At 40.3% G+C, this 16,745-nt stretch overlaps 1 protein-coding gene across 1 annotated transcript in view; it reads left to right on the forward strand.

The window, feature by feature from the left end:
- The window catches only part of LRBA (LPS responsive beige-like anchor protein), a 621,066-nt gene that overhangs the window by 95,499 nt on the left and 508,822 nt on the right, over positions 1–16,745 (forward strand). Inside the window, 7 exon segments of the mRNA XM_025198536.1 lie at positions 844–977; positions 2,550–2,658; positions 2,834–2,986; positions 4,658–4,826; positions 6,748–6,827; positions 9,356–9,418; positions 13,159–13,256. Of these exon segments, the coding sequence (XP_025054321.1) occupies positions 844–977; positions 2,550–2,658; positions 2,834–2,986; positions 4,658–4,826; positions 6,748–6,827; positions 9,356–9,418; positions 13,159–13,256 (806 nt within the window).

The raw sequence follows: 16,745 nt of genomic DNA on the forward strand, positions 1-16,745 counted from the left end.
GTGATCCTTTTTCAGTAAGATTATGTGCTTAAAAAAACAAACTCGCACCAAAGATGTTATTTAAACCTTTGCGCACAGGCTTTTTCCTCATTCTCCATTCCACCCCACTCAGAATCTGCCAGCCCACATCCCTATCCCTGAGGACATTCTCTTCTAACTCTTCCTTCTCCTATGCCAGGGTCTCTAACACTGTAATTCACTACAGCAGTAGAAAGATCTTACTTTGGGCCCCTCCTGGACCTGTCCTTTTAGCAGGAGCCATGATTGTTTTCAGGCATCATAGTAGGGCAGGGGTGTCACAGTCTCCCAGCCCTGAGGGTCGGATGAGCATCCCTGAGTCAGTGGCCTGGGCTGGGACTTAACCCCCTGTGGAGTGGTCACAGCATGAGGTCCAGCCTGTGCACTGTACATGCCACCCCACAGAGCTGGTACAGGAGAAGAGTTGCATGTGGTGCATAGGCTAGACCCAGCACTGCAGGCAGCACAGGTGACTGGGGCTGGTATGTGCATTGGTTTGGGGTCTGGCAGTGTGCTGCATGGAGCATGCACCCCATGCTGGTCCCCTGTAGTGCCTGCAGCACAGGGCTCAGCCCCTGCACTGTACATTGCATGTGTGGCAGGGGCCAGAGCATGGGGTAGGTCCAGCAACTCATGCTTTGGATCTGGTCTACAGGCCTTTGACACCCCTGCAGTAGGGACTCTTTCCAGGGCAGCCTTTTTATAGCAATTTGTTATCAGTCCAATTTCTTAAGAAAGATGCTCTTGACTTTTTTTATCAAACCATCATTTTTAAAATGAGTTGTGAAAAAGGTTTTAATTTTTTTTGTTTTTCTTCTTTGTTAGGATGTGAAAGCAGTTTTAACTCACTCCATCCAAAGTGCTATGCATTCAGTTGGAGGAGTGCAGGTACTTTTTCCTCTGTTTGCACAGTTAGACTATAGGCAATACTCATCGGATGAAGTTGATGCAACCGTTTGGTGAGTGTGTCTAGATACTTTAGTTTTCCAGTCTTTTTGTTGAAATGAAATGATCTTTTTCTTAATTTAAATTATCCTAGAACATTTTTTTTCCTGAAGATAAAGTTACAGGTAATAGGAAAATTTTTCACGCGTATGTGTACTATAAATTGAAGTTAATGTACGTAAGATAGAAATACACAGCGAATAATAGACATAGTTAAAATAGCCAGAGTTTATGCTAGTGAACATGCCTATGCCTGTTGGATGTAAAGGGGAAGCTTAATGCCATTATGGTACTATTGTTTGGACACACTGTGTTTTCAGCACCAGAGGTCTTTTGCCTACACAGGACCTTGAACTAAAGTCAGGATTATTTTGCGTTATAATTGCAGTTGTGCATGGAAGCAGACCACAACAGCATCAGGTATTAACCAGCAGTGGGCCAGAGAGGCTTCAGTTTAAGAACATGTATTTCATTAAAACTAATGAACTTGTTGATATTTGTTAATTTCCTTTTACTAAAGAGAGTCCCCTGCTTTGTAATGGTAGAGAGGCACAGAAGTAAAACAATGCTAAAATTAATGCAGTGATAAGCTTATGAAGTCATTTGTAAAACCTTAACCTGACTTCTTATAATTGGGCCTTATAATAGCTCTTAATTAGGCAGTTATGTGCTTGTTAATAAAAACAGTGTAAGTTTTTTGTTTTTAAATGTGTGTGTTTATTCATGGACTATGAGTTGGTGAAAGTAGTGAGTAGAGGAGAGTAGCAGATCAGAATGTCCCTAATTGAACAAAACTTTTACCAAGGTATTCAAACAAAGAAATTTAATGCCGTATACGTTGGAAGAAATAAAACAAAATAAACAAAAAAGGCTATTTTGAGGTAGAGTTCAAGCTGACTTTCAAAAGGAAACAACAAATTGAAAAGACAGACATTTTTTGAATCCCCATTAATTAATTTCTACAGACAAAGATGTAGAAATTCCTTCTCTTCCTTCAGTGTTACTGTTAAACTTGTAAATTGAGAGTTTTCTTAATTTCATTGCTTTTTTACAACCAAGCATCCAGTGGCTGAACTTTATGGGAATTTCTCAGCTGGTTTAGGAATGATAAAAAAAAGCAATGCCTCTTAGGCACTCTGAGCGGTTGATTCCAGCAACATCTGTACTGAAACCAAGTCAGTGGCAGTTGGAATGGAATACAGGTCTTTTGTACAGTAGAACATTTCAACATGAAAGTAAAAGAGAAATATAAAACAGCAAGATGAAAGTGCAAACTTCCTGAGATGACTTGCTTTAAAAGCATTTTACCACTGGGTAGGTATCACTAAATCCAGGATTTGAAGATGAAGAAAATCTGATTGAAGCTGTGAAATGGATTGGCTTCTTACAATCTTAAATATATTTTCATAATCTTTAGATTAGTTCAAATATTAATCTAACCACTTAAATCATGTTAAATGCATGTATGTACTGTAAAAGGAAAGTGCTCTACTAGGAGCTTTTTCTATTTAATCTCTGTGAACCACATGCTATTTCTTTAAGAAGAAAGTGAATATTTTTATTTTTTAATGCACTACATTTTTCAGTTCCACGTTGTTGGCTTTCATCATGGAGTTACTGAAGAACTCCATCGCTATGCAAGAACAGATGCTTTCCTGTAAGGGCTTCCATGTGATAGGATATAGTCTGGAAAAGGTAAACCAAAATCAGTGCTTACCCAGTATTGGCTTACTGACCTTTCTCCTTATCCTATCCCCGTCACCTGCAAAACCTAGCATGTTAATATTTTTTCATCACAAAATTTTAAAACAGTTTGATAAAGTCTAGTCTAAGTAAATCCTTCTTTTTCTTTTCTTTTCTTTTTTTTTAGTCTTCCAAAGTCCATGTTACCCGGGCTGTGCTAGAACTATGCCTTGCCTTTGCTAAATACCTGAGTAACTTGCACAATGGAGTGCCCTTGCTCAAGCAGCTTTGTGATCACATTCTTCTTAATCCAGCAATATGGATTCATACCCCAGCAAAGGTAAAATGTTTTTATTTTTGTTATTTGAGTGCTGTTTCAGGATCAGATGCACTTCATTCATTTTATTCCTAATTCTTTATTTTAGTGGCACCCAAAGCCCCATCGGGATCAAGAGTGTCTCTGTTCTAAATACTGTATGAAAATAGTCTCTGCTTAAAGAGTGCATTGTTGTATTAAACATTTTGATCTGTAGCACAAGATTATTTGCATCACGCCAGTTAAGAATCTACTTAAAATAGAGTGGTGTTCTCTGACAGTTCCATTTGCTCTTCTGTTACAGCAAGAATATATAGAGCTTAATGGAACTTCATCAATTGATTCCAGATTTAGTCATTTTGTAAACCAAGTATCTATCATTACAGTGATACTAAAGGTTTACTAAGTGTGTAAAATATTTTGGGGCTTAAAATTATTTACTTATAGTTCTCTACTAATTTCTAGTCAGTACGAGTACAGTGAATACTAGAACGTGAGCAAAAAGACTTATTTTATTAACACAAAAACACTAAAATAAATAGCAAATACTCCAAAAATGATGCAAAGAGACCAGGGTTCCTAGAAAGTTGTTATACAGCAATGTACCTGGTTTGGCATTAGCAAAATTAATTTTCAGGCTTCTTAATTGAACACATTCAATTAATATGGTTGAGAGGAAAGGATTTTTTAGGGTGATATCTTTTATTGGACCAACTGAATAGTGGGCATAGGTAAACAAGCTTTCAAATGGAAGACATTTTTTTTCAGGTCTGACCAGAACAAGCCAAGTACAGCCTAGTAAAAAACAGTTTTTGATAGGTTGCTTAAATTTGTCAATCCCTTTAATCATTAAGATGTGCATTAATGTCAGCAGTAGTATACGTTATTGATACTTTTACAAACATGGATATGTTTTTTCCCTTCTCTTTCTCACAGCTATTGTACCAGAAATCTTAAGTGTCCTGTTGTTTTGCCCTAGATTAGGGTAGTGGTATAAAATTGCTGTTCTTGCAGCTGGATGAAAGTGCTTTTATTGTCAGCCCCAAACCTTTTAAAAACTACACATGAGTTACATTCCCCAGAGCTGAGACTAGGGTTGACAAATAATGACATTAAATTTGGCATCATGTTAAGTGCAATACCCTGACACCTGTGTGACTCCACAAGCTGAGACTTTAACAAAAAATCCAAGTACGATGAGGCTTGTGGCCAAATCAATCCAAACTCCTAGGATATTTATACATGTGCTCCAGGAGTGGGGAAGAGGTTGTGGGGAGCTCCAATTAAAGTTCCTGGAGTGTCTCGTGTATCAGGGTCCCCATGCTTAAAAATGGTAGCAGAGTCACTTTAACTAAAGTTAATTCGAGCTTTAGTTAAAGCCCTCCTCCTCTCCTCCCCTCCCCCCCCATGATTTTTAAGCACAGAGACACTGGAGTCTGCTGGACTGTGGTAATTACCATGTTTCAGCAGACTTGATTAATCAAGCCTACTGCACTGGGCTGTAACTATAGCATGTCAGAGTAGCTTTGTTACTCATGTATAGGTACCCTGCGTTTCAACAGTTGTTAAGTTTTCCTAGTTTTTAGTCATAATAGTTAAAATACTGTTCACGTGCCTATGACTAGTATTTTAACTCATCTCCCTGTTCCTGTGAATGTTTAATTGACATTTTTACTTCCTTACTGGGTGATGTAGGTTCAGTTGATCTTGTACACGTACCTGTCTACTGAGTTCATTGGCACTGTTAACATATATAATGCAATTCGGCGAGTTGGGACAGTTCTTCTGGTAATGCACACTTTAAAGTATTACTACTGGGTAGTGAATCCTCAAGATCGTAGTGGAATCACTCCAAAAGGATTAGGTATGTCTACATTTACTTTACCCTTCATTAGCGAAGTAGTTTTTTGACCAACTTTTACATCCTCTTTGATATTGCAGTGGTTGACTTGCAAAAGAATGGCAAAAAAAAATAGTTTAACTTGAGAAGTTAAGACCAATTTTAACGTATGGATTTATAAGACTTAATTTGATAGGAATTCTACTAGGACAGTTAGGTTATGGACAGACATTCTTTTGAAGTGCTTCAAATCTACCACTTCAAAATGATCCAGAGTCCCTGCCAGCTCCTATGGGAGTGTTGCAAACAATAGCAGGTGATAAGTTATCTGTGGTATTAGTAGATTGGCTTGCTTTTTGTTGCTTACCAGTGCCTCTCGGAGGAATAATTGGGAGCGCCTCAAATAACGGTTGGGCAACCAGCTGGTGGTGGTTAGTATGACACTCTCTAGCTCAGTGCAATGGAAGATTCTCTGGCATCCCACAGTGCTTCACTTTCCACTTCCTACTCTTCCCATCCTGATTGACCCTCCCTCCCCACAACTTCACACCAGACCAGTGTGTCAACATCGTGTCTCCCTCATCCTCACGGAATACCCACAAGCATTTTCCTACAGCTAGCTACCTGCAACAAGCCAGTCCTCTGGCTCCCACAGCACCTAGGCCTTAGCTGCCAGGAGACATGGGCAACACAGGCAGCCACCTGTAAGGTTCAGCCCTCCAGCACAGTGACAGCAGCAGTGTTTTCTTCCTACCTACGCACTACCCCTCTATGGAGACATGGGTGACTCTGACTGCACCCTCCCAGGGAAAACTGTTTGCTGTGTAGCACTCATGGGTGGCATTCACTGGAAACAATAGCAGGTAGAGTAGCAGAGAGCCAGCTTGGGGGTGGGAGTTTTGGGGAAGTTAGAGGAAAAGTAGAAGGAGCTCCCCAACAATAGGGAGATGCATCTAGTAAGTTTGGGAGAAGGAGTCTATGATCTTCCTTAGCATCCTTGCATTGGGCTTTTGTCCCAAGTCATAACAATAACTAGCAGTAGTGAAAGGGGTAGTAATTAAGCCAGTTTTGAGGGTAGGAGAGGAGACCACAAGGATCTCTGGAAAGTTCTGGTGCCCAATCCAGAGTGGTATATATGGACTTAACTGACAGCCAAAGCCAACTGGTTATGCTGAGAACATAGCCACCACCTCTTCACCAGCCCATCACTTCCCAGAAGTCATAAATTCCCACCCCTCAGCCCCCGCAGGAGTTGCCTGCTTCTTCCCCAGACCAAGTCCCAGTGTGATTGTGGCAGACAAAGCAAGCAAAAAACCCAGAGCAAGTAGTCAAGGTGTAGTGCTTCATAGTGAAATGTTTTAAAGTTGTTCTGTCTTTCTCTGGGGTTATTTTTGTGGCAAAATGACCTGCTTTGGAGTGTTTCATGCACTGTGTATGTCTGTACCCGCACTTTTTGGAGTGCTTTAAAAGCACAAGGAGGGTTGGTCTGTCCATATTCTTACTATTCAGTGCATTTCACTAAAGCATGTTTTATGAGGGAACAAAAGCAAATCACTGCATTTGATTGTCCTCCTGCATATAAAATAACAAATAGTTTCATAGTTTCATAGTTTTAGGGTCGGAAGGGACCTAATAGATCTTCTAGCCCGACCCCCCGCCAGGGCGGGAGAACAACAAAAGAACCCTAAACAAAAAAACGGGACTCAAATGAGTCCAGCCAGGTAGGTATCCAGCCTCTTCTTAAAGATCCCCAGGGTAGGGGCCAGCACCACCTTCCTTGGAAGTTGGTTCCAGCTCCTAGCCGCCCTAACTGTGAAGTAGTTTTATAAGTATAAATGCTTTATACTTTTCCAAAACTTTTAAGTAAAACAATATATCCATGTACTGTAATGTCAGTATAGCTTTCTTCATGTGTAGCATAAAATATTTGCTTTTCTTTTTAAAGATGGACCCCGACCTAATCAGAAAGAGATATTTTCTCTGCGAGCATTCTTACTCATGTTTATTAAACAGCTGGTGATGAAGGTAAGGTGAACATAAGCGGAGGTTGTATTGTCAGTGTTCCCTCTCCTTAGAATTGTATAAAACTGATTGCATCTGCCATGTATTCCTGATGTGTAACACAACAGTATTCTCTAAGGATGTTTTTTAATTATGATTTCATAAGACTATAAGTTAATGGAACAATACTGAAGGTGACTTCTTGCATCGAGCCCAGTGTCATAGCATTAATAGATCATCTGGTTGTTCTTGCCAAAAGAGCTGTTATGCAATTTTAGAAATGCCCTCAATCAAGGGGGACAAAAATTGCCATTCTTGGTCAGGTTAAATATTCTGTAGATCGTAGTGGGGAGGGGGTCAAAAGTCTGGTCTGTGGAGAACTGTTTTATTTAGCTAATGGGACTCTTGGAAGGCTTGGGATTTCAGGTTAGGGCGCAAAATTCAGGGCACAGAACTCTGTTGGGGATGCATTTCTGCTATGCAGGGGAGCAAGCAACAGCTGTATTAATATCCTAGCCACTGCCACCATTTGTTCTGCTGCCACTGGTGGGGATCTGGCCTAGTTGTGACACCCCTTCTCTCCAAGACATGAGGCAGACCAGAAGCAGGATTGCAGCGAACAGTAGTAGCAGAACTAGGTGGTGGTTGTTTACAGACCCAGCCTCTAGGGGAGGATGAAACACCTTGCTAGTGGGTTTCACTACTGTTTGCTAGACAACAGAGGAATGTTAAGATGTAGGAATCTTGGGTTTAGTTTTAGGTTTAGGGACAGAAAATAGTGTAGTGGTTTAGAACCCTCTGCCCCATCTCCTGTCACCATCATGCCCTCCTAAGCTTGTGTGCATCTGTCTGCCCTCTTCTGACTTTGCAGACTCTTCACACTGGGCATTTGAGGGCTATTTCCTTTTTTTCCACTTAGCTATGTAAGCATCAAAGGAGAAGCATTAAGAATTAAGCAATAAGACACCCTTCTGTCAGTGTCATGGCGGCCCCAACATATGGGAATAGCAAAGTCCTACACAGTCACTGTATTCCTCAGTTGTTTCATGTTTGCTTCGGATGAAATATTTGGGAATTTAGATGTCAGTCTAACATTGCCTTTCCTGAGCATGTGCAAACTTTTTTCTTTTGTGTCAATTTGATTGAATTTTCAGAGACAGTTCCTCTGTTAATTTTTAGACTCTGCTCCACAGCATAGATATGCAAAAGCTTTTCCATAAAAACAAATGTGACACATTTTCTTTTTTGGCATGGACAAAAGAATTTGCTTTTCCCTAATCTCAGTCCTTTGAAACTTAGTATTTTTCTGTGGAAATCAGTTTAAAGATAGTACTCTATTTCATTAATATTTAATCTTGAATACTTAGCTTGGCAAAAGTATATAAACCAAGTGTGTCAAACTCATCTAGCCCCATGGGCCAGATGAGAGACTCGGGGCCAGTCTGGCCCACAGACTTGTCCAACATGCTGGATCCAGGGCACAGGGCTGGGCTGGTGTGGGTACCACATGCAGCGTGCACCCTGGATTGGCTCCCTGTTTCACTTGCAGTGTGTGTGCTGTCTCCAGCTCCATGCATTGCTTGCAGCATGTGCCTGCCTCGGCCCCATGCACAGAGTCTGAGGCATGTGTTGCACATGCCGTGCAGAGCCAGTCTAGTACACACACTGCATCTAGTACCCACTCTGAACTGGACTTGTATGCTACTTCCCACATGCGTGGCCTGTCTATGGGTCCAGTGTAGACCTGTCCTGAATGCAGTGTTTGGAGGGCAGTTCCGCTGGAGGTGCAACATGCAGCATGCACCCCACACTGGCCCCTGGGGCTGTATCTAGCAAGTAATCCCAACCCCATGAGGTATGTGGAGCTAGTCTGTAGCACTTGTGCCAGCTCTAGCCTTCATGCTGTATGCAGCCTGCACTAGACAAGCTCTGCACACTGTATGCAGGCCATGCGATTGAGGTTGACACATGTGGTATGGGATGCTTAGGGTCAGTCTGAGACCCACAGGCAGCACCACTAGCTGGATGATAGGGCCATATCTTTTGCACCCCTGGTACAAGCAGTCAAAAATGGCAGCATTTAATTATAGGGATCACTACTAGCTTTGCCTATTATGTGTCTAATGCTTTCTTTCAACATCTTAGGGAAGTGAGTTCTGCAAGTTAATTATGCATTGTATGAAAAAGTTTTTTCCTTTAAATCTGTCTGTTAATTTCCTAGTGTGTTCCTCTTGCTCTTCTGTTATGAGAGTGTAGATAGGAAATTCCCAGCTCTTCACTGTACCAGTGATAGTTTAATAGTATTTCACCTCTTTGTTCATTTTTTTTATGTTGCACTCCATTTTGTTTGTGCAATTTTGAAGCATTTGTTTGAGTTTTTAGATCAGAAACTGTTACCTTAGAAATTGTGGTAGCACTTTAGATGCATTTAAAAATTAATCTGCCTTATATGTCTCTTACTTTGTATATGACTATGTTTTGCTTACTGCTTTCTTTATTGTTTTACTTTAATATAAAGATACTAGAAACGGATTTTAATTTTAATTTTTAAGGATCATGGAGTGAAAGAAGATGAATTGCAGGCTATCCTCAATTATCTACTCACTATTCACGAGGTAATTCTTATCTTGCTTTTTTGTTCGTGTTGTTCATGATTGGGAAGCAAAATATCCTCACTATTTTCTAATAAAAAATATCTTCTCTTGCCACAAGATGGCTCTACAGGAAGAAATAACAAATACTGTTCAAAGCTGCAATATAGTATGTTGAATTACCAATATCTTGCTGTGATTTAAGCATTATGTTCAATAGTAGATTGAAGTTCATTAAGCTAGTTGAGTCAAAATAGTTTCTGTGAACTGATTTACCAAGCAGAAAAACAGATGGTGAGACTGACTTTTAAAAAAGCATGTTTTATTCTGTCTAAATAATATTTTCAATTTTAATTCTTACCTCCCTTTTATTTTGCTTCTTAAATAAAGCAATACATTGAAAATGTGAATTAAAAATAAAGATGTTAATGAAGTGTAAGGGGAGCTTGTAAACTTAATTGGGAGAAAATGTTGGTTACCATTGATACATCTGCATCTTCATATTTTAGTACCAGGAAAAGGCAGTTTATGCCAGATGTAACATCAAAGACCAGGGAAATGGGGACATAAATCTAAGTGATCTAATCTCTTTTCAAGGGTGCTTGAAATGAGGAAAATAAGGAATTAATTGAATCTACTTCAAGCATTACAGATTTCTTTTTCTTTTGAATATTACACCTATATTTATTCCTTAGTCTGGATTGGTTCTAGGTCATGTGCTTGGCTGCACAACAAACATGTCTTCCAATCCTTTTCCCTTCTCAGGGATATAGGAAGTGACAATCTTGGCAACAAATTGAGATTAACCCAGATCTACAAAAGCCTTACATAGCCTTCTTTGAAAAGAGAAGGTAGTAACCTGTCTCTTTTTTTTTTATTTGATCAGACCAAATGGTTTCTATGTTCAAAGCTGAAACATGAAAGCTTGTACTCTCTCTCTGTATAGCTTAGTTAATCTATAAAGGTGAATATGTACCCTGCCTTCTGACTTACTTCAGACTAACACAGCGGACTACTCTCTCAACTGAAGCAGGCAAAAGCACTGAATTTTGGTGATTACAGTACATAGGTGTTTTTAGAAACAAAGGCGATAGTTTTCAAAATACTCTAAATGAAAATAGCCCTGCCTTCTTCACTGGGGTAGTCATTGAATCTGTGATTCAATATAACAGCACCTTCAGGTGACTGAATGCTTTAAGGTTGTATTATGTCTGTGTTTCTAAGGCCCCCTCTACATGTTACAGGTATTGTGAAATTAATTGGTTAAGCACTTACCTAGAGACCAGCTATATGTAGATAGAAGCTATCACACAACAAGGTGCTCCAACCAGCTATAAAGCTAGACCTCTAAAATGTGTACTAACTTTATAGTTGGTTGCTATTGAGCTTTAATTTGCATGTGTAGCAGTATCAGCTGACAGGGTTCTGACCCACAGCAATGCACCATGTCCAGTGTGAAACCCTTGGGCCCTGGGGATCAAGGCAGCCTCAATCCCCCAGGGTTCAGGGGTGTGTGAAACCTTTGGGTCCTGGAGATCATGGCTGCCTTGATCCCTAGGTCTCCAGGGAACAGGAACCTCCGTGGGGCCAGAGTGTTGCTGCAGGATGATTTCCCCTGGGGCTGGAGAATTGTTTCAGGGGTGATTTTTTTTCCCCTCCCTGGGGATGCGGGAAACCCCCGGGGCCAGAGGAATGACACAAGGGTAATCCTCCAGCCCCAGGGGTTTCTTGCACTGCTGGGGCAGACAGAATAGCCACAGTGGCGATCCTTTTGCCCCAGGGGTTTCATGCATCTGCAGCGTGGGGAGATTGCAATCTCCTTGCCCTGGAGGTACATGGGGGCCCCCCCTGTCTCTGGGAGCCCCTCAAGTGGGTGCATGGGGCTCCCAGCCAAGCCAGCATGCCTTTTTTTCCTGGGGCAGGGGGGGCCCAGGATTGGGCTCCCCCTGCACAGGCAGTAAGGTGCAATTGGATCTAATGCATGATTCCATTAACGCATCTCTTAGATTCATAGATTGTAAGGGCTGGAAGGGACCTCACAAGATGATCGGGTCCAGCCCCCCTGCACTAGGCAGGAAAGACAACTGGGGTCAGGTGACCCAGCGAGGTGACCATCCAGTCTCCTCTTGAAGATACCCAGGGTAGGTGATTGCACCACCTCTGGAGGTAGTTTATTCCAAAGTCTGGATACTCTGACTGTGAAGAAGTTTTTCCTAATATTAAGCCTGAAATGGTCTTCCAGGGGTTTGTAGCCATTGCTTCCGGTTTTTCCCAAGGGTGCTTTAGGGAACAGTTGCTCGTTGAGCCCTTGATATATTCCCCTGATGTAGCAGTAAGTTGCTACCAAGTCCCCTTCCAGTCTTTTCTTTTTTAGGCTGAAGAGTCCCAAGTCCCTCAGACTTTCCTCATATGGCTTGACTTGCAAGTCTCTGATCATATGGGTGGTTCGTCTCTGGAATCTCAAGCTTTCCCACATCCTTGTTGAAGTGTGGCACCCAGAACTGGACACAGTACTCCAACAGAGGTGTCACCAATGCTGAGTAAAGTGGAAGAATCACTTTGAACTGACTAACACCATGACTGAAAGGGGATCTAGGGCTAATAATAGACCATAGTATGAATAAGAGCCAGCAGGGAAAAAAGTACTCTGGGTATGCATCAACCAGTGCATCTCAGGCAAAACCAAGGAAGAGATTCTTCAGCTTTATTTAGCAGTGGTGAGACCGCAGCTGGAGTACTGCATCCAGTTCTGGGCACTGCACTTCAACAAGGATGTGGAAAAGCTTGAGAAAGTCCAGAGAAGAGCCACCCATGTGATCAGAGACTTGCAAAGCAAGCCATACGAGGAAAGGCTGAGGGACTTGGGACTTTTCAGCCTAAAAAAGAAAAGGCTGGAAGGGGACTTGGTAGCAGCTTACTGCTACATCAGGGGAATACATCAAGGCCTCTGCGAACAACTGTTTACCAAGGCACCCTTGCCATTCATGTGGGGCATGGCAGGAGGCACAATTGTACGAAGCACGCATTGGGTCCCATTTCACCTTTACTTGCATGTGTAGAGGGGGCCTAATAAGTAAAATCAACCACAAACTTTAAGATCACTTTATATGCCATAAACAGTGAGAAAAGGGTATGAAAGTTGCGTTTAAGTCTTTATAAGTCACTTCTGAATAGTAAACAGTTTACTTAAAGCAATTTCATAAATTGATGTTAAATAGATATAATTCAAACTAATGCTGCTAAAAACCTTTGCTAGGTGAACAGTTAGTCTCAGTTACCCTCCTTAACTATTGCTTCTGGATCCTTAGACTGCATCCCTGGAAAAATGTACTCCATAAAAGAGAAATGTGTTTATACGTGAGCATGTGTATGGGAGGAATTGCCACTTACTCCATTCTCTGATTTCCCACTGCCCAAAATAATGTGTTTGTAGAATTAAACCAGTTGTGTAGAGCACAGAAGTTTGAAGTAACTAACTGGTAGCATTCTTGCTGCTTAGTACTCCCTCTTGGTGTCCCACCTTTGTTTCTCATGTTCATAGCTTCTTTGATTCCGTCCAAGTTCTTTGGGTCCTAATCTGACTCACTGGCCCAGCTTGATAGGTTACAACCAGCTGCCTGAAGAACTTCTTTGGCCTAGGACTGGATTATCACTGAACTATTTACAAGGACTGAAATTTTTGAGTAATATTCTAATCTAACATTTTTATATTGTTACTTTTTATATTAACATTTTGTTTTTGGGTTGTTTGTTTATTTTAACAGGATGACAATTTAATGGATGTCCTGCAGTTGCTTGTTGCTCTGATGTCAGAGCATCCCAGTTCTATGATTCCTGCTTTTGATCAAAGGAATGGATTACGGTAAGTTAAACTGTGTAAGTAGGCAAAAGAGAACAGCATTTTGACTGTGTTGTTGCTCACCATAATTCTCACATAAGCTAAAGAGTTCTTTTCTGCACTTGTACTGTGACCTCAAGCTCCTTTTGAGTGAATCTGTACCCACATGTTCTCTTGAGAAGAGGTGACAATGAATTTATTTTTTAAATACTTCCTATATACTAAGTAGGACCTAAACTAAATTAAGATCTTCAATCTTAAAGAAGGAGTAGTCAGTTTGAGGTAGTCTATATTTAACTTCCTATCTCCAGCTTTATTTTCTTGGTAGACTTATTAAGCTGATAATTGTGAGAGAATATCAGCTAAACTTGGTCACCAATGGTTTCTTCTGATCTCTGGCTTTATGCACACATTGACATGATCTGGGATAATTCTCCCAGGTTGTTTTTCTTGGTAAAACTTACCCAGCTGTGCCTGAACAGACATGCAAATACTGAGCCCCTGAGAGCTTGCAGTGTTGACACTGTCCAGTGATGGAGCCCCTGTGCACACATCTGTGTGGTCTTCAGGCTCCCTTAGTCTGCCCCAGAGACGGATGGCAGCAGTGCATAGGTCACCCATGATTGGCTGACTCAGACGCACAGACTGCTGTGTCTTCCTGTAGTACAATGCACAGGGCAGTCTGTGTCTCCCTGCAGCACAAATTGAAAGTAACCCAGATTTTAAGGAGGTGTGTTCTGTTTTCTGTTTGGCTGGAGCAGCACAGTCCAGCTTGAGCTATGCAGTGTCTCCTAGGAGAGGGTGGAGGGAGCAAGCTAGGAACAAAGTTACCTGGGATGCTGGAGGACTGTATTTTAGCTTCTCTCAGAAGAGAACGTTTACAGATTTTCTCTTTCAAAACTCTGCTTGGAGTAATTTAATCTCGGTTGTACCTTGGTTTCTCCTGTAGTGGCCATTATTGCTCTGGGGGAAAAAAATCCTGAATATCTGTACAATTACAGTTTTTTCCTGGGAGCGTAGTGACTGTCCCACTGTCCCAGGAGAAACTGAATGTCTGTACATGGCCACATTAACCCTTCCTCCTCTGCTCCCCCCTCCCCCCAAATCCTGTAGGTATGGCATTTGTGGGATTTTACTGAGAAGCTTTTTTGAAATTTTATTTCTCACCTTGTGGTGTACAACACACTGTTTACAAGCTGTGGGTCTACATGTGGACCATTCCCAGTGTGTTAAGTATAATTTCATGCCATTATGAGTGAATAGGAGTAGTTTGGGAAAGAGGCTGTAATGTTCTAGTAAAAGAGAAAAGAAAATTTTTTAGGAAAAACATTAAATTACAGTTTTGATTTCACTTTGTACCTCTTAGTGGATGGCTACACTTTTTAACTTTTCTAATTTAAAATTAATCTCTTGTGAATATCGCTGAGAAAGTGTGAGCATACAGACCTGAATAAGACCTAGTCCTAGAAGGATACTTGGAGCAGTAATTGGCTTGTTATATAAAGGCATGTTCTCAGCTCATGCATTTTGTCACACCTACTGGTTAACCCTGGATTACAGAATTTTTACAGTTTCCTTTCCTCAGGAGATGTCCAGTCATGTCTATAATTGTTTCCTCCCCCATTTTTACTGCTAGTTCGTTACCTGTTTTCCTCAGCTTTGGCTTCATTTGTATGGTAATGTGTTATGCAATTGGAAACTAATAAACTCCTAAATAGTGAAGTATTTGAGTGTCATATTGAATCTCTCTGGTGTAATACATTTGTTTTTATTTAACGACTGGCAATAGACATTTTCCTTTTTTTTACACTAGCATATGGGCAAATCAGTATGAATAACAAGTCTACAGTGAGATACTGCTTTGTTTTCCTGTCTCATTTGTTATATTCCTTACTCCTGTACTGTCTTCAGTTACGTAACAGCTTGGTTATGTGTTTTATGAAATTTTTCTAAAAGAATTTTTAGAAAATGTAGTTAAAATATTTTTCTCTCCAAGTTTAAAATAAAAATGCATGTTTTTGGACAAAGGCTTACAGGTATTCAGGTGTTTTTTCCCTTAAATTCCTTATATTTCCTTTCATTACAAGAAATAAAATAAGAAAATACATATACCAGCTAAAATACCTGATTACATGGAAGCAGAATATTTCCTGTGATACAGGATAAATTTGTAAATTTTGATCTGCCAGAACATGGAGTAAAGTAGACAGTGATATTTCCCCTCACCTTTTGTGCTTAGTTGAACTTTTGTTGCTTACTGGTTTCATTCTACAAGTGCTCTTCCTGCCATTTAACCCAGGATAAAGCCATTTAATGTCAGAGGAGAAGAGGGGATTATTTTCCTATCTTGGGTGGGTGGATTGCGTATTTGGGGCCACTACAGCCAAGGCATTTGACATGGAATGAAAGTTAAGGCTTGGGTAGTTAAAACGTATTTCCTTATTTTCTGTCCTTCAATATATCAAGAACCAGGTCATAATTATCAATTTTATGTTAACTTAAAAAGGCCAAAAACATGACCTTTTTTTAAATTAGTGGAAATGCTTCTGAATCTTTCAAAACTGATTTTCAAAAGCTTTGCAGGAAAACGTTTCTTGACAAAGGGCACATCATTACTTGTACACACTGCGTGAGACTCTATTTGTACTCTTGTAATTAATATAATTTCATGGAACATTAAGGAATTAAATAATCATTAAAAAAAATTTAAGAGCTTAGCTCATTTAGGTAGGATTGGCATAGATTCAAGAGGCCAGTTCAATACTAAAGAGCAAACCAAGCCAGAATTAAATGGGTTGAATGTACATGATGAGGATGTTGATGATGACACTGTGCTCACTTAGAAGGAGCAGCCTCAAGGTACTGATAATAAAAGTAGTTAGTAAAAGCTGAGCTCCACTGCATGTTTTACATCATTATTAAGGCTTTAGAGTATACATTATTAAATAATATATTGTCTTCGGTATTTCTTACAGTAATGCAATTTGGCCAGTGCTTGGACCTTTCACTAATCAAATAAAACCTTGTTAATAAAAGATGAAACAGAGATTAATAAAATTATATTTGAATTTGTTATGGGTATTAAGAAGCTTAGTAATGATGTAAATATGGCTGAAATATTCCAAGCAATGTTTAAAAGATGGGAGAAACAATATAGTCCGATTCCTTACCTGTAGGATTGCATGGTGAAGTATCTCCCCAGTGTTTCCTAAACTGATGCAGATGAGGACAAAATACACTCCTTGAGATTACAATTTTAATTTATAACTTCTGCCAGTTGCTCCATTAGTTGAAGTGGTAGAGATCTGTATTGTGGCTCTCAAGCTTTTAATCTTATTGATAACCTGCATAGTGGTTAGTATGGACCAACATGATGTATTGTAGAGTCAAGCTCTTGGAAGTTAGGGCATGCCAGGACTGAGGTTTCCTATGCAAGCTTAATTTGGCTGTCTTGTTCATATGCTTTAAGATACCAAATTTGTGTAGCAAAATATGTTGTTGACTGCAGCATTC

Source organism: Alligator sinensis, unplaced genomic scaffold (genome assembly GCF_000455745.1).
Source record: "Alligator sinensis unplaced genomic scaffold, ASM45574v1 scaffold169_1, whole genome shotgun sequence".
Taxonomy (NCBI): Eukaryota; Metazoa; Chordata; order Crocodylia; family Alligatoridae; genus Alligator; species Alligator sinensis.